Raw genomic sequence first — 24086 nt, forward strand, 5'->3', positions numbered from 1 at the left:
CATCTTTGGCAATCTCTTCTTTGCCTCCACCTATCACTGGCCCTCTATCCAGCTCTACCTGTCCCACTCCCCTCAACCAGCGTATATTTCATCTCATTTCTATTTTTCCTTAGTTCTGATGAAGAGCCATTTGGACTCGAAACGCTAACTGTGTTCCTCTCCGCAGATGCTGTCAGACCTGCTGAGTTTTTCCAGCTATTTTTGTTTTTGTTTCATGATTTTGAACACCTTCATTAAATCTCCCCTAAATGTATTCTGCTCTCTAGAGGACAGCCACGGAAAATGTCAATTCTTTCACTGTCTTTAAATATGAGTGGATGTAAGTAGCTCCTATGTTGCTGATCGGAGTGGCACCATGCCACCTGGGTCACGTGCACCGGGCTAGGTGTGACAATTCGCTGCTGTTGCCAAATGCGCGTTGTCACGTGCTCGCCTGCGTGCTACGTCATGCGGCTTTGGAATTGGTTTCCGGTTTCGTTCTGAATATTGAACAGTGGATTCTGCCGCTCGAGGAATGATGAGTGTTCCCGGAAACCCACTCAACCGTGGCTTGATTGAAGTGAGTAGGACCCGGCGACCTCTTAACACTCGCTGAGATCAGAGACAGACCCTGGCACTGCGCCGGGTGGCTTCGGGGAGCGAGCGGCGTTACAGCCGAGATCTACTGTTTACACTGCACTGGGATCCCGAGTTGAAGTGCAGAGTGTTTACATCGCATTGGGACCTGGAGTTAAAGGGCAGAGTGTTTACACTGCACTGGGACCCGGAGTTACAGTGCAGAGTGTTTATACCACACTGGGACCTGGAGTTAAAGTGCGACAGACTGTTCACACTGAACTGGGATCGGGAGTTACAGTGCAGAGTGTTTATATCACACTGGGACCTGGAGTTAAAGGGCAGAGTGTTTATATCACACTGGGATCCCGAGTTACAGTGCAGAGTGTTTATACCACACTGGGACCTGGAGTTAAAGTGCGACAGACTGTTCACACTGAACTGGGATCGGGAGTTACAGTGCAGAGTGTTTATACCACACTGGGATCCCGAGTTACAGTGCAGAGTGTTTATACCACACTGGGATCCCGAGTTACAGTGCAGAGTGTTTATACCACACTGGGATCCCGAGTTACAGTGCAGAGTGTTTATACCACACTGGGATCCCGAGTTACGGTGCAGAGTATTTATACCACACTGGGATCCCGAGTTACAGTGCAGAGTGTTTATACCACACTGGGATCCCGAGTTACAGTGCAGAGTGTTTATACCACACTGGGACCTGGAGTTAAGGTGCAGAGTGTTTACACCCCGCTGGGATCCAGAGTTACAGTGAAAACTGTCTACACTGCACTGGGACCCGGAGTTACTGCACATAGTGGTTTACGGTATATTGGGTTCTGTCAACCACAAAGCTGCAGTGTCCTCTCCAGGACAAATAAAATGGAGACCCTGAGTTGCCCCAGCATCAGGGCCCCCGTCTTGGCTTTGCTAGTATTGTCCATAGGAGAGGATGAATCCAGTACTGTTTTGTACCAGCTCTGCTGTAGGAGTTGCCAGAAAACTACCTGATAGATGACAGATTGCTGCCTATGGGATGCCACTCTGGATTTTCCGTCAGGGTTTACTACCTTAGCCGCCTTCTCTCCTGAGACACTCACAAGCCAGTGTGGCTATTTACCCATAGCTTGTGGTCTGGTTTGTGGGCACCAGGGTGTACTCGCACGCAGGTAACCCTGTATGTCATGTGTCTATCATCACATGGAGGCCCTACATAGGGCTTGCTGATGAAAAGGCTATGTCTTGGAGGAAGAGACCTATGCACTCAGATTTGTTTCACAGTAGCTATACTGCTAGCCAGTGGTGGGAACTGAAAGCAAGAGGTGACAAGCCGACTGGCCACTAGGCGAACACACTTGACACATTACATCAACCGGACACTGGTATTTATACCTCAACTAACATCACTAAAACAGTTAGCTGTTCATAACTAATTTTTGTTCATTAGGCCTTGCTCTACACCTACTGACTGCCTTGCTTCACTACCTTACAAAAGTGACTGTGCTTCAGAAGTTCTTTATTCAAATCTCTTAGGATGGCCACTTGAATTGGAGGAAGAGAGAGAACAAAAACAGGCAGGCAGTAGCAGGAAGATGAGTAGTAGGAACATCTGCAGTATTAAGAACTCCTGAATTTTCAGTCAAATTTGTGGAGGTGTTGCAACAGAAGTAAGAACAAGGGATTGCCTCTGTGGCACCCCTCATGGATATGGAGTAAGGTGGTGCAACCAGTCAATGCTAGAGCCAAAGTAAGAGATCCAGTGCTCTGAAGCTGTTACTCAGCTGCAGTGCTTAAGGGTTAGGACTTAACCTGGACTGGGAATGGCACCAAGATTGAAGAAAAGAAATTCCTGCCTCTGGTTTGCACAGCCCAATTATGTTACTGGAAAAGTATCGGAAGCCTCAGCACATAATTATCATAATCCAATCAAAGAAGGAACAGGCCCCATGGTTCTCGGGGAACATTAGATTTTTAAAAGCTTCATTTATTATAGTGACTAGTTTTCTGGTGGGGACTGATATGTATTAGGAATAAAGATGAAGCCATTAATATTCAAAAATTCACAAAAGATGTTTGAAGCTGATAGAGGAAGCTTATCTTGGGAGTCTGGGTTATTTCAGTATCACGTCCCAGAAAACAATGAGCAGCATCCTTACCTGCTGCACTTCCCATTTCAAACAAAAGCCTTTTCAAATTAAAATTTACTTTTTAAGGTTTATTTTTTAATTGATTTCCAAATATTTAGGAATGATTAAATAGTAACAGGAAATTATGTTTTGATCTTATGCAATGTTGCAAGTAATCTAGATAAAAGCAAAATATTGCGGATGCAAGTAATCTTATTGTTTTTCTTTTACAGTGTTCATACCGTTATCCAGCAGAGGTTATGAAGGAACTTAAAAATGTACAAGCAATGTACAGAAACCTCTCTGTATGTTTTGACTATTATCGTAAGTAATAGTTTAATGTTTACAGAGGGAGATAGATAAATTACATTTAATTGTTCTCCTATTCCTGATTAAAATGCATAACTCCACATTTATTTAGCTTGAAAAGAGTGTTCCAGGAATATATTTACTATAAAACGCAAGTTCTTTTTGCTTAGAGTGCAAATTTTGGTGAGGCAAAAACAGCAACTTGAAATTCAGTAGCACTCATCAGTTGCAGGAAGACATCATTGGTCATTGCTACATTGCAGCTTGTGGGACCCTGCTGTACACAAATTTGCTTTCCTCCATTACACTTCAAAAAGTACTTCATTGACTGTAAAGTGCTTTTGGACACCCTGAGGTCTCCATATCAATGCAAGCTTTCACTTTGAAAGGATTAAAGGAGATTTGAGGAGAACTTAAAAGATATGGTCAAAGTGAGTCCTGAAATTTTGAAAGCAGGGAGGATGGTTACAGGTTGGAGGAAACTGGGCAAAGTATTTCAGAGTGCAAGAGCATAGTGTATAAATGAGTAGCCATTGATGGGGCTCAAAGAGAAGCCCAGTCTTAGGGAAGTGAAGTACATGAAAGGCAAGAGGCAATTGTTAAAGTAGGGTGGGGATAAGGACATGTAAGATGAGTCCACTTAACTAGAGCATGACTTATTAGTGAATGTTGGAAAGAAGGGTGTTCATATATGTCCAGAACTTTGTTTGGGAGAAGGCACAGGCTGCATCAGAAATTTGTGTCCTTAGATAATAAAGCCATTGCCATCTTCATTACACCATATCATCTACTCTGCATTGTTCAAACATTATACTCAATCAATCAGTTAGCCAGAAAATACCACTAGCACACTCTCAGGACTCTATAATAAAAGTACAATTTGTCATCTCATGATAAATCGGTGTTCCTGATATATTCAAAAAAGTGTATCCTCTAACATTGTTGGACTTAGGTTTCTGATATTAGAATATATTGCCTGGATATTAAAAGAGACAGGCTACATATGAGGTGGGGGTGGAACTTTAGATTGGAAACCAGGGAGGCTGGGTTAATGTGTATCTTTTATCCTTGACAAGTTCCTTGTCCAGAAGTCAGCAGGGAAGACTTCAGAGCAGCTGTAATACTAATGACTGACCTCGAAAAGTGGGCAGCGGTGCAGTGGGGCAACTTATCTGATCCCAGGGAGGTCCAAACCAGATGCTGGGGTCTTTATATTGGGGGGATGGAGGGGACTTGGAGGGCCAGATGAAGCACTCCTGCTCCCCTAGGCCCGCAAAGCAGTGCTGAAAAGGCACTTGCCTTCTCCCCAAAGCTGTCCTCGTCCCCCTCCAGCTATTGGGTTTCCAAGGCCTGGCAATCCTTTCAGGTTAAGGTTAAACAGTAAAACAGGAAATTGCCAATCTTATTAAAATATTTACATTGCCAACCCGTGTTCTAGAAGCAGTCTGCCTCACTTTTATCCCAACTCCAATGAGCTAGGAAGTGGTTGGGTTTGGAGGTGGATTAGGTTGGATTTTTAAAAATTTTAACCTCTGACCTAATTTCTAACCACCTATTTTTAGTGTTATCCAGCCCTTTATGTCTGAGTGAACAAAGCCGAGTCAAATCATTCTAGGTCAAAATAATTCTTTAATCTATTATATGCATTTTTGTTTCCTTTCCCTTCCAGGTGATGGAACTGGAGTTAAAAATAAGCTTGTTAATTTGAACGGCAATATTCCTGTGCCATGCAGAGGTAAGAGCATAGTCTGGCAGCTACATAAGAGTGTTAGATCTGTATTAGATGGCAATTTGGACAAACAGTTCAATTCCATTTGTGGAGGTGCTTTTCTAGTCTTGGGAAAATTTATCTGAGAAGCACTGCTGAGAGTCAAGTTTGGTTTTACCTTCACAAGCACTGGACTGTGCCTCCTGGTAAACTAATGGGGCAGAATATTGAGCTTGGTAGGCGGACGCGCAGCCGACCCGGCTGAGCGTAAAATGACATGATAACATCGAGCGAGCATCCTGATGTCATCGTGTAGTCCCACGATATTTTGTTTGGTGGGCGCGCGCAGGAGCCGGCTGCCTGCCCGCCGACAATTAAAAGGCCTATTAAGGCCATTTAAAAAGTAATTAAATTCTAATTTACACTGCCCGTCCAACTTAACGGTTGATGGGCAGGCAAAAACGCCAAACGGCCTTTGCACTTTTTAAGAAACCTCATCCACGGGTGGGATGAGGTTTCCTAAAGCAAATAAAAATAAAAATTTTACATTTGAATTAAAAACATGTCCCTGCTTATGTGTCAGAGTCACATGAGCGGACATGTTTTATGACATTTTTATTCTGTTCATTAAGTTTTTTTAAACAGCGCTTCATCTCCCTGAGGCAGCTCTGTGCCTCAGGGAGCGCGAAGTTCGCGCTAGGCCCTCCTTTCCCCAGCCCGCACAGGCAGCGCTCAGCACTGCCGCTCACTTTCCACGCTGGCCGGGCCTTAATTGGCCTGCTCACGTTAAACCGTGGTGCGGTACCTATTGCGGGCGGCTTCCTGACCATCCTCACCCACCCCCACCGAGCACCCCCGCCAAGGGGAAAAATCCTGCTCATGGTGTCTATGGAACTAATTGTAGGTTAAATTGTATCCTTCCTACTGATGAACAGCAGTGTGGATGAGGGACAGAAAAGCTTGATGGGATGGAAAACCTTTAAAAACAATATTGATTTTAGAGCGTTACTTTTACAAGTGCTTTGTTTTTAAAAAATCTTTTAAATTTAGTGCCAAAGTTATAAAAGTAGAACCCCGCTCCCAAGCATGGATCTCACATTTGTTGTGTTTGCACAAAATTTATTCCTGTTTTATTAACAGTGTGTAAATCTGTTTATATTCAGGCTTAATTTATAATGTTCCAATAAGCATTTGGTTGCACAACACGCACCCCCAGTATCCACCAAAATTTTTTGTGAAGGGGCTACCAATAGCATGCCAAAACCTTGGAATCCGTATGGATAACACCGGCATGGTTTCTTCGAATTATTTAAGCAAATGGAAATACGTAAGCAAGAATACATTTTATAATTTTGTTCATACAGCAAAAAACAAACTTAAGCAAGGATGATTCTTTAAGTAAAGATGAGATGAAATGTTTGAAACACACTGATTTTGACAAATTTACTCACAAAAATGCAGAAGACTGTGGTGGTTTATGACTGTGTTAGGACATAAACATATTGCCAGATTCAATAATTTAACTTAACAAGTTTCTAGTAGAGTGCCTAACCTAGTCTTATTTGAACGTGAGAATTGGTGTTAAGCACACATCTGATATATTATTCAACGATCAGACCATGTCAAATTATGTAAAAGTGACAATTAAAGTTGTTATAAACATTGTGTTTAGAAGGGGTGTGAGGGGAGTTTAAGAATGTGCTTTAAAATAATGTATCAGGTTTTTTTCACTTGTAAATTCATGAATTGTAATGTTTTTAAATAAAGAAACTGGGTAGCAGGATTTTTCCCCCTCCCAGTGGCTCGAATTAGTTCTCAGCTATGCATGCATTGGTAGATGTAGGATTAATTCTGAAGTCCACATTACACCAGTCCTCATTCTCAAATGCCTTCATAACTTAATTGAAATATTATTTTTTTAAAATATATTAATCAGGATTATGGCAAACATTTTAAGTTATGAGCCAGTAGTTTTATTCTGATGCAAACTCTTCTTCCCTTTCCCACTTTGAGCCCCTCTCTCAACCTCCTCAGAACACACTCTTTTAATCTTTTGTTATCTCTATGTACACACAATAAAAATAGCAGACCAACTAATTCTGTCCATCAAATACATATCTTAGAATGATGATAAAGAAAAGGCTGGCACTGTTTTTGTTTGCTACTGAATAGCTGTTTTATAGCTGAACTGCAAAGTTCTTAAAGCAACCAAATATTTCCTTTACGTTTGATATATTATAATTTCTCCTAGTACAATAGAATACAAGAGTGAAAGTGCAATGTAGGAGCAGTAGTAGAACAGGATTATTAGGAAGTTTAGGAATATTTAATTACAAAGTTGGTGTGAGTGGTTTTAGAGTGTATTTAAATGAGAAAATTAAAAATACAAGTTTAATTTGGGTTAAGAAGAGTGTAGTGAAGTAATTGCTGGGAAGTAAAAATACAAAGGTATCAAAATTACAAATTTGAGGTCTGGGTAATGAGGATTTTCTTTGTTATTTCTTTCTCATTGGATGATCCTGCTTTCTTCAGCCGGCATCACATTTGGTGGGTCTTATTGAAGACATAAGAACATCATTTATGAACTGCTTAAATAATCCAACACAGATTGCTCTTTCGCAAGGTAAACTGTCAATTTACTGTCAGTATATTTTTATATTGAAAGATTTGGCAGAATCCATTTTCTCCTACACCTTTTTAAATTTGAGCTTTTTGTGACAGTTTTTTCCCTTCGCTGGTCTTCCTATACAATACACTAGCAATGGCTGAGAAGAAAGGCAATCTGCTCGCAGGCCTTATGCTGCACACAACAAAAAAGGATGTCTAGGCGTAAATTTTCTCTTATCTTTTATTGCCAACGCCTTCCTGTGGAAAACACAAGGATTCTACTTAGCCTCTTCCTAATAACAGTGCAATGTTAGGACTCCAATTAGCACATTGCACTGCATTACTGGTTTGAATTTCAGTTTTATAGATTGTTATTCTTGATGTATCTGTGTAATTAATATATCAAGAAAAAGTTTCTTCAATGAAATGTGGAGCATATATAATGTATTTACAATAGAGATTGGCTGATTTCCAGTTGCATTGCACATAGTGAATTAAAAACCAAGGGCAGGGTATATGCTCCTATGAGGGAATGAGTTCAGAAGCAAGCAGGCATGAAAATTCACGCAGCTGGCCAGTGTGCCCGTTTGCTGGCATGAAGTCACCTCCGGGCCATATTTCCAGAGGCAGGATTGAGGCTGGAAAGGTTACCTCCAGCAAGCAGCTGGTAACCAATTAAGGGGACTTAACAACTTATTCAGGCCTAATGTCAGATGCTGACTGGAGTTTTCCAGTCAGCCTGCAGCAGCCCCCACCACCCACCCAAAGCCTTGGGAACTAGACAATCTGCCTGGAGGCAGCCTCCAATGTTCCAGGCAGGCTTCGAGGCATTCCCCACCTACCTGGTTAGAGTTACGGCCACAGGCTTCCTTATGAAGGAGTGCCCTTTCACAATGGTGGACAAGCTGCTGAGGCCATTCTTTCATTTAAAACTTTTAAAACCGGCAGAGAAGCCCCCTCAAGATGGAGGCATCCTCTCTTTCTTAACTGAACTGCAGGTTGTTGCTGCTGCTTCTGAACTGGCCTCTGGCCTTCCAGCTTCAAAAGACTGCCCGAAAGCGAGCTTGCGCTCTGGCCATTAACCAGTTCGGGGGAAATCATTGCAAGTGACTGTGTCCCATGCTGTGTGGGGTTGTGACCCCAATTTGACCCTGAAGTTGGAGTCCCAACCCAAAACTCAAAATCCTGTCTCAAGTCTATAGTCTTTAGGTGAAGCAAGGTTAATGGATGTGGGATAATTGGAGCAAAGCATCCAGGCATAATTCAGATCCCATTTTAATGTCATTATAAATTTTTCAGTCTACATTTATAAAAGCAATGCCTGTCCTGGCAGACCGCTGATGGGGGGAGTGCATATAGCATGATCAGTTTACATTGGAAATTTCCATTAATATGTGGACATAACAATTTATAGTGGGAAAAATTGACAGCAGCAAGTAAGGTTTTCTGTAGAGTACATGCAAATACAAGATACCCCTAGGTAGCAGCGATCATAATATGATTGAATTTGACATTTATTTTTAGGGAGAAACGAGTGCATCCAAGACTAGAATTTTAAACTTAAATAAGGGCAATTATGAGGGCATGAAAGCAGAGTTAGCTAAAGTGAACTGGCACATGAAGTTAGGGGATATGTCAATAGAAGTTAAGTGGCAGACATTTAAGGGGATATTTCAGAATACGCAGAATATATACATTCCATTGAGGGAAAAAATTCCAAGGGGAGGGCCCACCATCCGTGGTTAACTAAAAAAGTTAAAGACAGTATCAAACGTAAAGAAAAAGCATATAATTATGCAAAGACGGGTGGCAGGTCAGAAGATTGGAAGGAATATAAAGAACAGAAAAGAATGACAAAAAGATTAATAAGGAGGGAAAAATTAGAGTATGAGAGAAAGCTAGCTAGTAATATAAAGACAGATAGTAAGAGTTTCTATGGATATTTAAATAAGAAGAGTTAACAAAGTGAGCATTGGTCCTATGGAAAGTGTGCCTGAGGAATTGATAATGGAAAATAGGGAGATAGTGGATGAATTAAACAGATATTTTGCTTCAGACTTCATTATAGAGGACACTAGTAACATCCCAGAAATAGTTGTAAATCAGGAAATGGAAAGGAGGGAGGAACTTGGAAAAATTACAATCACTAGGAAAGTGGTGTTGAGCAAATTGTTGGGGTTGATGGTGGACAAATCCCCAAGTCCGGATGGGCTTCACCCTAAGGTCTTGAAAGAAGTGGTCCATTAGATTGGAAAATAGCAAATATTACTCCTTTATTTAAAAAGGGAGGGAGACAGCACAAAACTGTAGGCCAGTTAGCTTAACATCTCTCACAGGGAGAATGTTAGAAGTTATTATTAAAGATGTTATAGGAGGGCACTTAGAAAAATTCAAGGCAATTGGGCAGAGTCAACATGGTTTCGTAAAAGGGAAATCATGTTTAAGCAATTTATTGGAGTTCTTTGAAGGATCTGCTGTGGATAAAGGGGAACTGGTGGATGTACTATGCTTAGATTTCCAGAAGGCATTTGATAAAGTGCCACATCAAAGGTTATTGCAGAAAATAAAAGCTTGTGGTGTAGGGGTAACATATTGGCATGGATAGAAGATTGGCTAGCTAACAGGAACAGCTTTTTACAATTTATTTAAATGACTTGGATGAAGGGACTGAAGGAATGGTTGCAAAATTTGCCGATGACACAGATAGGTAGGAAAGTAAATTGTGAAGAGGACGTAAAGAGGCTACAAAGTGACATAGATAGGTTAAGTGAGTGGACAAAGATCTGGCAAATCAATTGAGAGCCAGAGGGCACAGTTTTAAAGTGTTTTGCAAAAGAAGCAAATGCGAGGTGAGAAAAAACTTTTTCACACAGTGAGTAGTTAAGGTTTGGAATGCACTGCCAGTAAGTGTAGTGGAGGCAGGTTCAATTGAGGCATTCAAGAGGGTATTTGATGATTATTTAAATAGAAATAATGTGCAGGGTTATGGGGAAAAGGCAGGAGATTGGCACTAAGTTAAAATGCTCAGAGAGCCAATGCAGACATGATGGGCTGAATGGCCTCCTTCTACACTGTAACAATTCTGTGATTCCTTTTGTGCAATTTGAATTCTTCAATTAATTTAGTTTCCTCATTTTGTTGAGAAAATATATGCAATATTTTAATGTTTGTTAAAGCACGAGAAAAAATAGATATGATGTGGAAGGGAATTTTAGAATTGGTGTTTGCAGATGGTACTTTAGGAGAACATGTTTTAATTATTTTTCTTTGAATTTAGCACGTCATTCCCCCAACTCTCTTGCTGTGCCTCCTCAGCCAAGGTAAGTCCCCGTTGCTGGTGATTGCTGCTAAGTTATGGATGATTAGAAGTTAAATACTTTGTGAAACTAATGTAAATTTGACTATTACTGCAATGAAGATTTATTGATTGCAATTGCAACATACTTCTACAAAGTGTGCTCAGCAAGTGATGAAACAGTAGAATGTGTAAAAATGAGCAACAACCTTCAAAACATTTGAGGTCAACTTAGTCTCTTAATTGCAACAGTACTTCTTTAAATCTAGTTATTCTTTCACCAAAGACTTTAACAGATTCAAAACTTTTCAACTTGCAAAGAGCTACATAAAACTATCCACATATAAAAATAGGCCGAGAAATATATATACAAATTTTGTCAAGAGCCTCATTTTGTGACATATTTATAATCATAGAATATGAAGGTCTAATTAGGAACTATTCTCCTGAGTTGAAAAGATTGGTTTACATCTAATGGGCTCAATATTATTCAGGGAATAGACACTTAGTTCCTTGAACTATATATGTTATAATTTTAGCATCTATCATCAAAGAAAACAGCTTCCTTCCTACCAATCTTGTTCCATGATGCAGTCCTTGTTTAGAATTCAAGTTTCATAACAACGTCATAACTGCTCCTTCATTGAGTCCAAGTTTGTGCAGTGGCATGCTGTGGAATTAGACTGTGCAGAAACTCTGGAGGATTTCATCACCTTCATCTATAGAATCAAAGCTGATGTACATGTTTTGATCACCTGACAGCGTTTCTTAAACTTTCTCATTCAAATCTAGTGCATCTTAATTTTTAGCACAAAGAATAGCTTTTGAATGATAAGTTGTATCAAATAATTATCCCTGCCATTTTGGCACACTAACCAATTCTATCATCTCATCCATCCCTCCAATGCCATCCCCATCTGATAACATTCCATCCTTCCTATGTCATTCTCCAATGTCAGCCTGTCCTTCTCTTGCCATCCCCAACCCTCCCATCCATACTTCCCCTCACAGAAACAATCTCTGCAGCCAGAGTAACTTAGTTGTTATCTTCCGCTGTTTTTGTCTTCCACTAACCCTGCCCCCTCACAGCCCATCGCCGTTGCCACCAACTGTCGGTAGCTGCATGTGAATCACACGCTCTAGTCCTTTGTGTGTTCCATGTGCACCAGGCACAACCCAACTACCAGCCGATGCATCCCCTAAACTGACCAGTGAAAACAGTCTGGGCAGACAAAACCTAGTATTGTTATAGATGTTAATGGTGCACTAAACTGCAGTTAATTGCAGAATTTACAGTAATACGCTACATTAAATATCAATGTGCCACTAACATGGCAACTCTTGTTGAAGACTATTTATATATTACAAGTTTTAATGTAAAAGTACAGGAAGCAGAAATGTAGAGTTGTTTGGAGGATATAAGTTTTTCTGCAGGACAGACGAGTTTTTCAGCTCCATCACTGACTGAAATAAAAGGCTTTGCAGTACAGATGGTTATGTATGTCTTCTCTAAAAGGTAAAATCTGACAAAGTATATTGTTTTTCCATTGTAGCATTCTACATTTCACTGGAAATAGTTGTCAGAGTCTCCAGAATATTCCTCAGCCTTTGAATTCTGGTTGTTTCCTGCCTGCCTATTCAAATGTATGGTGTAAGTAAGCGGGTTAACATAACTGGATAATAAGTCATTTTAATTAGTAAATGCATCTTCAGTAATTTTATTAAATATTAATGTCTGCCAACTGAAAGGCACCTTGGTTCAAAAAGGAAATATAACTTTTATTGGAGTGTGCAAAATCTTTCTATCTCATTAGAAACTTTATATTTTCTTTCGCTGATCACCCTCAATTGTTTTAATGGGCAGCATTTTCCCCTCGTCGGTGGGGGTTGTGCAGGAATGGGCTTGGCAGGGGGGTTCCCGATTAAGGCCCACCCAGCGTAACGTTTGCTCGGAAGCGCTGAGTGCTCCCTGTGCGGGCGGGGGGGGATTCCTTGAGCCGGGAGGGCACTTTTTTGTGCATGTGCACGAAAGAGCGCACAGATCTCCCTGAGGCAAAGTGCCGCCTCGGGGAGATCGGTTGAAGTTATAAAAAATTTTTAAAGGTTAGAAAAAATTTTCCTGACATGTCCCCTCATGTGACATTGTCACATGAGTTGGGACATGACCATTACTTTTATTTTAAAATTTTCCGAAAATTGTAAATCTCTCATGAAATCTCATCCTGCCCATGGATGAGGTTTCATGCTTTTTCAGAAGGCTGCCTGGGCTCTTCGCCTGCCTACCAACCTTAAGATTGGATGGGCAGGTCCATTAATCATTTCAATTACTTTTTTAATGGCCTTAATAGGCAGTTGACAGGTCGGCGGGCACGCAGCCAAGTTGGCTGCGCGCCCGCCGACCGGAAAATCTAAATGATGAGGGGACACGTTGGGACGCACGCCCGACGTCACCCTGCATCATTTTACGCTTCGGCGAGCGGGCCCCACCCCCGCTTGCCGACCGGAAAAAACTGCCCAATGTCTCAGATATGTTCCAAAATGCTTCACACACATAAATTTGTCTCCTGGTTCAGTCATATTTTCATAGGTGAATGCAGTTACTCTTTTGTGCACAATGATCTATGACAAGTAGCAGTGACATGAATGACCAGTTAATCTGATGTCGAAGTATTAATCAGGAAATAAAAGGAACTTGTAGCAAATGCAATGCAATGGCATTGAAGGACTATAATCTTCATATCGGTTGCACAAATTAAATCTGCAAATGTAATTTGGAGGACAAGTTCATGGAATGTATTTGAGCAATACGTTTGGAAACAACCAGGGAAGAGATTAGTGTAGATGCCATTCTGTGTTGTGTGTCAGGATTAATTAATGATTTTATAGTAAGGATTCTCAAGGAAAAAGTGACCTTAACAAGATAGAATTGCACATTGCTTTAAGAATGATGTACGTAAGTCTAAAACTAGAGTTAGAAACTAAACTTTTTAATAAAAGCCAGTTACAGAGGTAAGAGGAGCCAATTGCATAGATAAGAGGGAGAAATTAGCTAAGGTAAATTGAGAATGAGATTAAAAGATACGACAGTAGATGAGCAATGGCAAACTTTAAAAAAATATTTTGTACTTCTTAAAGAATCTACATTCCATTCATGGCTAACTGAAGAGGTTTTGGATAACATTCGATTAAAAGAAGAGGCTTTAAAAATTGCCAAGAAGAGTAGGAAGCCTGAGGTTGGGAGTATTTCAGTTACTTGTAAAGGATGACCAAAAAAGCTGATAAAGAGGAAGAAAACAGAACATGAGAGTAAACTAGCAAGAGGTATAAAAAAGGAGCTTCTATAGGTATGGAAAAAAGGAGAGTAGCAAAAGTAAATGCGGGTCCCTTAGCGGCTGAACAGGAGAAATTATAATCGGAAATAAGGAAATGGCAGAACGTAAGCAAATATTTTATATTGTTATGACTAGGTGAGGAAAGGTGCAAGGACTACCCCCTTTTTCCACTTCTCAGTTGATGGTAAAGTTTTTTTAAAATGGAAAGATGAATGTGCCAATTTAGTGACACATTCATACAAGGCATACTTAATATGCTGATTACAAGTAACTCAGTCAGACAGATTTTCTTGAATTTAAACATGAGGTGTTAGTTTATATTGTGCCAAAACTCACCCGGTAAATATATTAAAATATTAAACACGTGCACACACACTAGCATGGAAAAATAGAAGTTACAAAGTAGAGGATGTTAACTTTTGGTCAAAATAAGATTCAACGAGAAAAGTCAAAGATATAAAGAGTTCACTGATTTTTGAGTCTTTCGCTGTTGTTCACGGCCGAGGGAGTTTTAAAGCTGTAGCCCTTGGTTTTCTTCTGGAAACACTGGCCTGAAATTTTCAGGTGGTGGGCGGGCTCAGTGGGGTCCGCGATCGGCTCCGCGCTGCTATTTTACATGGGCAGGCCAATTAAGGCCCACCCAGCGTAAGATGCGAGTGGTAGCGCTATCTGTGTGGGCAGGGGGAGGAGGGAGAGTTGGGGCCAGCGCTCTTTTGCACATGCACACGAAAGAGCACTTCAATCTCCCTGAGGCACGGAGCTGCCTCAGGGAGATTGAAGGGCTTTTGAAATTATTAAATAAAAGGTTTAAATATTTATTTAAACATGTCCTCTTATGTGACTGTCACATGAGTCATAGCCATAGAGGTCTACAGCACAGATAAAGACCGGGCCCATTGAGTCTGCACTGGTCAAACAAGTATCTAACTATTCTAATCCCATTTTCCAGCACTAGGCCCATAGCTTTGTATGCCATGGCATTGCAAGTGCACATCCAAATACTTCTTAAATGTTATGAGGGTTTCTGCCTCTACCACCCTTTCAGGCAGTGAGTTCCAGATTCCCACCACCTTCTGTGAAAAAATTCTTCCTGACATCCCCTCTAAACCTCCTGCCCCTTACCTTAAGTCTACGCCCCCTGGTTATTGATCCCTCCACCAAAGGGAAAAGTTCCTTCCTGCCTGAGATCAGTAGATTTCTGCATTTTAGATATGGGGTTCTGCAGGAAAGTGGACATGAGGTCAACAATCAACCATGATCTTAATAAATAGCTGAGCAGGCTTGAGGGCCCATATGGGTTATTCTTGCTCCTCCTTATGTCTTTATGCTTGAGGGAGGTAAGGTGGCCAGGAAATCGCCAGAACTCTTTGCAGTTCAAATAGCACCATGCAATCTTTGTAACGTTTATCAGAAAAAGCATTCGGACTTCATTTCAATATCTCACCTGAAGTATCCTACCTCAGGCTTTCAATTCAATACAATATTGCCCTGCCTTTCATGTCCAAATTGTAAAATGGGACTCAGATAAGCTACAGCAAACTTTCATGCATTATAAGGCAGGAAGATGAGTACATAGTACAGTTAATCCCAAGTTAATTTGGTTTGACAAAGAAAGTAGACTCAAACTATTAAATAAATTAAATAAATAAAACAAATAGTTCTGCAACGAGTTTAAAAAAATCAGAAACTTAGTGCCGTTTAGATTTGAAAGATTTATTATCCTTTTTTGTCTTGTGGTTTCTCTTCTCTCCTGAAGGCGTGACTAACGCTAGCATATCATTGGATGGGTACCAGCAACTTTCCAGTAACTTGTGCAAATGGCCATTCTTTGTTTGATCTGAGCATTAAACGTTAACAGGGCTCTTAGTGATGGGCTATAGCTTCACTGCCTGGCCAAATATTATTTGTCCAATGTCCACATACGTAACCTCCTGGTTGGAGAATTTAGGTACAAATGAAGCCCTGACATTAGGATCTTGTTGAACTCCAGTTCAGTTAATTCAGTCCAACTGCACATAGCCAGGTGTTACATTGTATAGTGTACTCGCAAATTCAGCCATTGAGTTTGCTTACTCTTTATATACGAGTATATATAGTAACTTTTTGACAGTACTTAAATTTGTTAAGATCATTATATGTTCAAATATGTTAATGTTTTTTACAATTTAACTTTTACAGCTCTTGGTTACCAACATGAGGGCAGTGGTTATTCTGTGTCTCCTGCAAGGACTTCTCCAAGGTAATATTTGGTACTAAGAATTTTCATATTACATGTTAATTCAAATTAGAATTGTGCATTAACAACCCTATATTGTATCATTTAATTGCTTAATTTGAATTATTGGGTCATTTGATGTTTATCTCCAGGGAAATTGACTTTTAGCTAAAGGGAACAATTTATGTGGGATGGAATTTTCCCAGCCCCGGAGATGCAGCTTTGGAGGCAGGGTGGGAAGAAAATTTTGAAAGTTGTGCATCAGATCAGCTCCCTGATGTATTCTTGCCCAGCAGCTATGGGTAGCCAATTAGGGTCAATTAAGGGCCCATTTAAGGCCAAAGTGCAGATGATACTGGGATTTTCCCAATGTTGAACTGTCCCCCCACCCCCCCTGACCCCAACCCCTACCCCCTGTTCAGGAGACAGCCTTCTGGCGGCTGGCTGGAGGACTATAGGTCCCTCATTCACTGGCTTCATTCTTGAACCACATGAATCCAAAGACTGTACCCTGAGCCATGACCATTCCTGTGGAGGGATTTCCCTAGATGGCCATAAGAGTTATGACCCTTCCTTATGTTTAAATCTTCAGCAGGCTTTCAAGGGCACATTCATCCCTTTGCGCTCCCCTATCTGCCTCAGTAGTGCCCACCTCTGTCAGTGGGGCCATCATCTGCACAGTTCTGCAGGCCTTATCATTGGGCCCCCTACATCGGGAACCCACGGAACGAATTGGCTAACTCCTGGAAGATTCCACCTGTCGACACACCTCTGAGCTGCTCTGGGTTGGGGCCCAGAAATGGTCCTAATGTCTGAAATTTTTCAAAGGGAATACGATTCTTCCCAATGCCACTGAAACTGCATTAGAAGAGAAGCATAAGTATATTGAAAATATTTCCTTTTAGTTATTGTATTTGCAAACTCATATGATTCAGAATTAGTATTCTGGAGCAATAAGAACAGAAACTGCTGGAAATACTCAGGTCGGGCACGACCTGTAGAGAGAGAAACAGAGTTAACAGACTGGATTTTAGCACCCTTTACAGCACTTGTAGGCAAGGAGGAGCAGGAGTGCTTCCTCATGGCCACCCAATATCTTTCCTGCACACCCCCCATCCATTCACCCACCCACCCCATCCCCCCACCCTGAGGTTGATGATCAGAATCCTGCCAGGATTGTGCACTCTACCCGTTGGCAGGAATTTGAGCTACCTTACCCTGTGGTCTGATCCCAAGTGCTACCCGCGCAACAGGCAGCCAAGTCTTTCAATCAGGCTGACCTCCGGGTGGGGAAATCTGTGTAAGCAAGCCTATTGATGCCTTTTTTAAAATAAGTGCCTCTTATATGACTGGCAGTATCATGAAACAAAAATTAATTTAAAGATTTTAAAAAGTAATGTCAATGGATTCTAAAGAAGATGCTGAAAACAGTATTCAGCAGAGGATTGAATCAGTAAAGTTTTAGCTGCAAGAGTATCTGGACACTGGGGCCAGTTTGTTTTTTCTGGATTAAGTCTAGGGAATCTTTTTGTAAGTAGTGCAGTGAAGGCCTTAGGTTCATTTTTTTTCATAGTTTGTTAAAATTGTTGGTATAGTTGCATAATAGATTTGAAGTTGTAGCATTAAATGTTTTATTTTTGTTTCTTATATAGTTGTAGCCTGTTACCTTCCAGATCTTTGCGTGAAGCTGTCAAGGGAAAATCTGGTATGTATTAGCATTTTATAATCCAACAATTATTTTGATCAGATACATTTAATTCACAGTACAACTTGTCTGTGTGTAATAATGTGAAAATAATGAACACACTTTGTTTACCCACATCAGTGGGTCACGTTCCTTGGCTTAAACAAATATAAAAAGCAGGAATAGGTCATACAGTAAGTCTTAGTTTTAAGTTGTGGTTATGTTCCTGGTTTTAAGTGAAACAACTTTATGCGAATCATGGTTTCCCATCGGAATCAATGTTAAAGCTGGAGTTAGGTTCCGACGGACACCTCTCGCCCAGAAAAATCAATGTACAAATTGAAATACTGTTCCATACATGTGCAGCAGTGCTCATTCCTAGCTGAAATAACTTGCAAAATAAAATAAATCCCTAAATATAAAACAAATCCTGTATAAATTCAAATTAGATTAAACTCACCAGTCTCTATCTTCTTAGGCAGTCCCTCGGGTTCAGGGATGGCTTGCTTCCACTCTAACTTGATGGGTTAGGGAGATGTTTGACCCCTTCAGGGATGATTTGAGTACATCTTTAAAGCGTTTCAGTAGAGGTGGTTAGGAAAGATTTAGAGCCTTGATGCTGGGAATGTTGGCTTGGAGGAAGACCTGGCTGTTGTACTGTCTTTCTTACCACTTGATTTGGAAGACACTGCAGGTGGTGCTTTGAGCTGCCTGCATGGTACCATGACCTAAGTCTTTGGGATCCTGGCCCTCTTCTTCTGAGAAGCTCAATGACTGTGGGAGTGATTTGGTTTTGAATTGAAGATGGTGTGCAACAGCCAGGTCCTGGTGGAGTTAATGGGATGAAGAGCCAGGATAGTCAACAACCTTGAAAACTTATCCAAAGACTGTTGGACAGTTTTCTTTTGCTTCTCCCAGTAGATATCTTTGTAGCAGTTAATTAAATCATTGATCACCCTGTTCACTTTGGCACTGCACTTTCTGAATGGGTCATCTTCCATGATGATTTCCGTTGCCTCTTGACAGTTGTTTTGTTGACAAAGCTCGAGGTGATGATGTTTCAGAGCAGTCTTCCTCCAGTTTATTGACTCTCTCTAGCTGCACTAATTCTTCATTGGACAATTCCACACCATGGGATGCAAGCAATTCCACCATATCAGCCTCATCCACTTCATCAAAGCTAGCTTCCTTCAGCAAGGTGATGATTTCAAGCTGAACCTCAGGGACAGTGTTGTGAAATTCTCTTTGGCCACTGACGCACTCAGGCCACAATTTCTGCTACGCAACATTCAGACTCGATGACGTGACTTCATCCCATGAATCAGTGATATTGTAGATACCCTTGAGGGTGTTGATAGCCACGCCAAATCTCTCTGACAGATGATTCTCACCATCTGCTGCCTTGAAGAGCTGGGAGAAGGTATGGCATAGATAGTAAGCCTTGAATGTTGCTATTGCTCCCTGATCCGTGGGTTGTATGAATGAAGTCGTGTTGAATGGCAGGAAAGTGACCTTCACATTTTCAAACAATTCATCAAGGATGATGGGATGACCTGGGCAGTTATCCAAGAGGAGCAATATCTTGAAGGCGAGATTTTCTCTGATGCAACATGCTCTCCAAAGAGAATCATTCTCGAAAGAGTTCCCCCATCATCCCGGCTTTCTTATTTGAACGCGAAATGACATGCAGATGTTCCTTGGAATAACCCTTCAATGCCCATGGTGTCTCGGACTGGTACATCACTAAGGGCTTAAACTTAAAATCTCCTGCAGCGTTTCCACCAAGCAGTACAGTCAGATGACCTTTGGCAGTTTTAAATCCTGGCATCGTCTTCTCCTCTTTTGACATGTATTTTCTCTGTGGCATGCGTTTCCAAAAAAAAAAACCATCTCGTCAACATTAAAAACCTTGTTTTGGTGAGTAGCCACCTTCTTCAATAACTCTCTTCAAACAGGCAGGGTATTCATCAGCCACTTCTGTAGCAACACCAGGTGCTTCGCCAGACATTTCAATGTTGTGCAGATAGGAACGCCTCTTGAAATGCTGGAACCATCCACGACCAGCATTGAAACTTTCTGACTGAGAACTCTCACCCTGCTCATTCTGTAGGTCTTCATACAGGCTTTTGGCTTTTTCCTGGATGACTATCAAACTAAGAGGCACCTGGGGCTGTTTTGGACTTTGATCCAGACTGCCAGGAGTCTTTCCATGTACTCCATTATGCTGCTTCTAGTCCGACTCACACTGTTAACACAAGGTGTGACGTTTTGCATATTTTGTACAATTTTGCCAGTGTTGCTTTGGATTGTTTGCACTGACGTAGGGGATAGCCCAAGCACTCTAGCAATATCGACTACTCATTCTCCAGCCTCAAAACATTTGAAAACATCCGATTTCACTGATAGGCTGATGGCTTTTCTTGCTTGCTTGGCAGCAGCAGGCACACTACTGCCACTTAGTGGGCATTTCTGGCACACACTCTTGAAACTCCAAAATTTAAATCAAATTTAAATCCAACTTTTTGCTTAAACAAAAACAACTCTGGGTTTTAAAAAAAATCAATGTTGCCTTGAAAATGGTTCAAACAGGCTCCTTAACAATGGTACCAATTGGGCCTCAGGACCTGATGTTACATGAAAGGAGCTGATGTGCAATGACATGCGGCGATGACACATGATCACACTGAGGCAATGAAAATGGGACGTGAGGATGGTGGTGACCTGCAATGCTACCTGATGATGATGCAGAAGGCGATGACATGAAATGTCACTAAAGTGGAAATCGCGACTTAAGTTGGAGAAAACTGACCTAAAACAAAAACAATATCAAAATGAAACAACTTAAAGCGGGGCCACTTAAAATGAGGTCTTACTGTATATTCCATTGAGCCTTCTCTGTCATTCAGTAAGATCTTGGCTGATCTTCAAACTCAACTCTACTTTCCCACACAATTCCCATATAACTTGATTCCACTAGATTCCAAAAATCTGACAATCTCAGCCTTGAATTTACTCACTGACTGAGTATGGAGAATTAAAAGATTCACAACCCTCTGATGAAATTTCTTCTCCTCTTAATCCTAAATGCCTGCTAGTTGTAGACTCTCCATATAGGGGAATCAGCCTTTCTGCATCTACCCTGTCAAGCCCTCTCAGAATCTTAAATATTTCAGTGTGATCAACTCTCATTTTACTCAGATTATAGGCCCATTTTATACAATCTCCCTTCATAGAACTACTCTCCTATCCCAGGAGTCAATATAGTGAACCCTTGTAGCACCTCCTCCAAGGCAACTATATATAGAGTCCAAAAATAACTCCTAACCACCCAGCTGCATTCTCCCTTGAGCCTGATGACCATATATGTGTCTGACCTATCATTTAACTCAGTGTTCACAATTTGAGGACGGGGCCTATACCAGACAGCCCCTACCAAGCACCCAGAATCAAGGACGGCCTGACTGTATGCACGTGAGATACTTATCTATTAAGGATATGGGATAATAAATTGCTTATTGTCAACAATCTTTGGGGTAAATTACCATTTAACCATCTTTTGTTTCAGTGCTTTAAAATATAACCCTTAAATGTAACTCTTTTCCTGATCCTTTCTGTCAAAGCATCATATCTTAAAACAGCAGGTTATGTAGTTTATTTGTAGAAAGTACAACTTGCCAAAATTTCAGAACTGGTACACGTAAGAAATTCCTTGCATTGGTCTAATAATAGTCCCATGGTGTTCACATAGGGAGTCTTCAGGTGAATTATATTTGGAGGTCAGGAAATGATTTCAGAGTGTGTCAACATAATTCAGTCTTCATTTTAAAGTCACACATTTTGTCCTTCTTTGTGAATTTTCCATTATAAATTCTGACATTTATAATGGATAACATCTGGGGGAGCTTATAACATGGTGACACACTAGGGGCAGTGGTTTTTAATCCAGACACCACAATTGCACCTGACTTCAGGGTTTCCCGACCAGTTAGTATGAATGGGCGTGATGACAATTTGCGTGAGCCAATTACAATGGAACTATTTAAAGCTATACTGTTGATGGATTGCGGAGGTAGGGGAATAGCAGAAGCAACTGGTGTTGTGGAGTCCCAGTGTGGCAAGGCTGGGCCGCACTTCTCAGAAGTCTGCACAGATCTGATTTTGCAGTCTATAAGGGCCCTCGGGGAGATCCTCTTCACTGCCAATGGGGGTTAGAAGCCTGCCGCAGTGAGCAAAAAGGAGTAGCTGAAGATTGCAGAGGAACCAAGCAAAAGGAGTGTGGTTCAATGCTCCTGGATACATGCTGGAAGCAGTTTAATAATCTAATCAGGGCAGGAAAGGTGGGTACAATGGCACACTCGATTACATCCTGCCCACATCATGTCAACTCATTCACTGTGCCTTCCCAGGCACCTTGATGCATATCCAAGTGTCTTTTAGATGCAGTAGGGTTTCTGCCTCTACCATCTAGGAGTTCGCTTTGCGTTCCAGAATGATCCTGGACCAGTAAGCAGTTGCAGCAGACGAGTGCAGGATCTGACGATGTTTTAGATGATCCAGGTAGATCTGACGATGAAGGGGTAAACTTGTTCTTTGCTTCATATCTGTTCAGGTCTGCAGGGAGCGGACATGGAGGGCTCTATCGAAGAAGTGGCCAAGATGAGAGTAATGGTTTTAGTGGGGACTAGAGCATCAAAGGTAGAGATGAGGGTGTGGTTGAGTAAATTGGTATCTGCAGAAGTGTCATGGTGAATAGACAGCCAAAGGCTAGATATTTAGGATTTTGAAAGCATGGCTGTAAGTGAATTGGGAGATGATTTTTTTTTTCCCCCAAGGGGTGGTCAAACTAGGGTTGTGGCAATGAAGGTGAATTTGGGTGGAAATCATTATAAGGAAGTGATCAGAGATGGCTTTTTTTTTGTTCTTGGGACATGAGCATCACTGGCCAGGCCAGCATTTATTACCCATCTCTAATTGTCCTTAACTGTGATTGACTCAATGGGAGTAGCAAGGCTGCTTGAAATAGCAAGGTGAAGGAGGTGGCCATGAATGTGGATTGGAGAGTTAAATGGGGGGAGAAAAAAGGATAGAAGGGCAGCGAGCTCTGAGGAGAAGGAATATGATGAATTGAGAATGAAAAGTCGCTCTTTGTAGAGGCTGAGGGAGGAAAGCAGTGAAGGTATCTTGGTGTTAAAGTTCTTATGGCATTGGGTGAACAGTAAAAAAGCAGGATTTTGAATGAGGCGAGAGTGGTTGAACAAGGTGAGATGCTCAAAGGAGGAGAGTGTGCCAGAGGAATAGGGGCACAGACAAAGATGTGATTTGGTGATGAGACACATCACCACTGCAACAGTTAACAGTCTGAGCGAAGTAACTGGTGGAAGGTGTAGCCAAGTGGAGAGGTTTCATACTTCCGCTCTATCCTCCGTTTCCTATACAGATGATATACATTGGAGCTGTTAGTGTGTGGGGAGGGAAGAGCAGTTGGTGTTTTGGCTGTGGTACTCCTTCATTAGAACATAATGCTGTTAATTCTGTTTTTTCCCTTTTAGAGCCAATGAACCCACTGTACTTTTCTAGCATCTTATGTTTTAATATCAAACCTAATCATCAAGGTGTTTTCCATCTTTCTCATTTCCTTAGCATTTCCCTATCCCTTATACTCCCTTAGCTATTGGTATGTCCTTTGTTCATTTAGTAGTCTAATTTATTTAAAGGAAAGAAACTTGTTTTCTCTTTCTTTCCATTACTGAGAAGATCTGTTGCATCATTCCACTGATACTTCTCTGTTTCTCCCTGCCCTTATTCTGTAGCTATTAGTGCACTTGCTCATCTCTAATGAGAAAAATTACAAAACTTTGACTGTAATCTCCATAGGTGCTGTTTGACCTGTTGCTATTTCCAGCTTTTTTGTTTTTGTTTCAGGCTCCAGTGTGTTGCTTTTTATTTAGCAGGTATTTTTCTTGTTTTAATAGCCTATAGGATCACAATTTCCCCCAAAATGGGGAAGAAGACACCTCCCTTAAACAACTTATTAATGATGCTTCTTTTTTACTTTATCTTAATAAGGCTTGCTAGACCAAGAGATTGGGAAGGCTGCCATTCTCTAGGCCTGTATTTTGCCAGTTTGAGTCTGACTGGTGTGGGAAGTGGTATGAGGTTGACTATGCCTCTTTGTTGTATTTTTCCCCTGTCCCTGTGTGGCCCATACCTTCATTAAATAGGCTCGTTCGCACTTGGAACAAAATTGGGAATCTG

The 24086-nt window shown here is 41.1% G+C and overlaps 1 protein-coding gene across 4 annotated transcripts in view; it reads left to right on the top strand.

Moving 5' to 3' along the window:
• Nucleotides 1-457: 457 nt before the first annotated feature.
• LOC144679827 (E3 ubiquitin-protein ligase RNF31-like) overlaps nucleotides 458-24086 on the top strand; it is a 69423-nt gene continuing 45794 nt past the window's right edge. For 2 of the 4 annotated variants that reach the window (XM_078540649.1, XM_078540650.1), the window contains exons 1-9: nucleotides 458-559; nucleotides 2915-3005; nucleotides 4660-4725; nucleotides 5862-6025; nucleotides 7231-7321; nucleotides 10583-10625; nucleotides 12154-12251; nucleotides 16111-16171; nucleotides 17806-17852. In XM_078540649.1, the coding sequence (XP_078396775.1) occupies nucleotides 515-559; nucleotides 2915-3005; nucleotides 4660-4725; nucleotides 5862-6025; nucleotides 7231-7321; nucleotides 10583-10625; nucleotides 12154-12251; nucleotides 16111-16171; nucleotides 17806-17852 (706 nt within the window). In that variant the 5' untranslated portion in view covers nucleotides 458-514. Of the gene's footprint in view, nucleotides 560-2914; nucleotides 3006-4659; nucleotides 4726-5861; nucleotides 6026-7230; nucleotides 7322-10582; nucleotides 10626-12153; nucleotides 12252-16110; nucleotides 16172-17805; nucleotides 17853-24086 lie in introns of those variants that run through there. The other 2 variants (XM_078540651.1, XM_078540652.1) reach the window with 2 other exon arrangements.

This window comes from Cetorhinus maximus, chromosome 4, assembly GCF_964194155.1.
Source record: "Cetorhinus maximus chromosome 4, sCetMax3.hap1.1, whole genome shotgun sequence".
Taxonomy (NCBI): domain Eukaryota; kingdom Metazoa; phylum Chordata; class Chondrichthyes; order Lamniformes; family Cetorhinidae; genus Cetorhinus; species Cetorhinus maximus.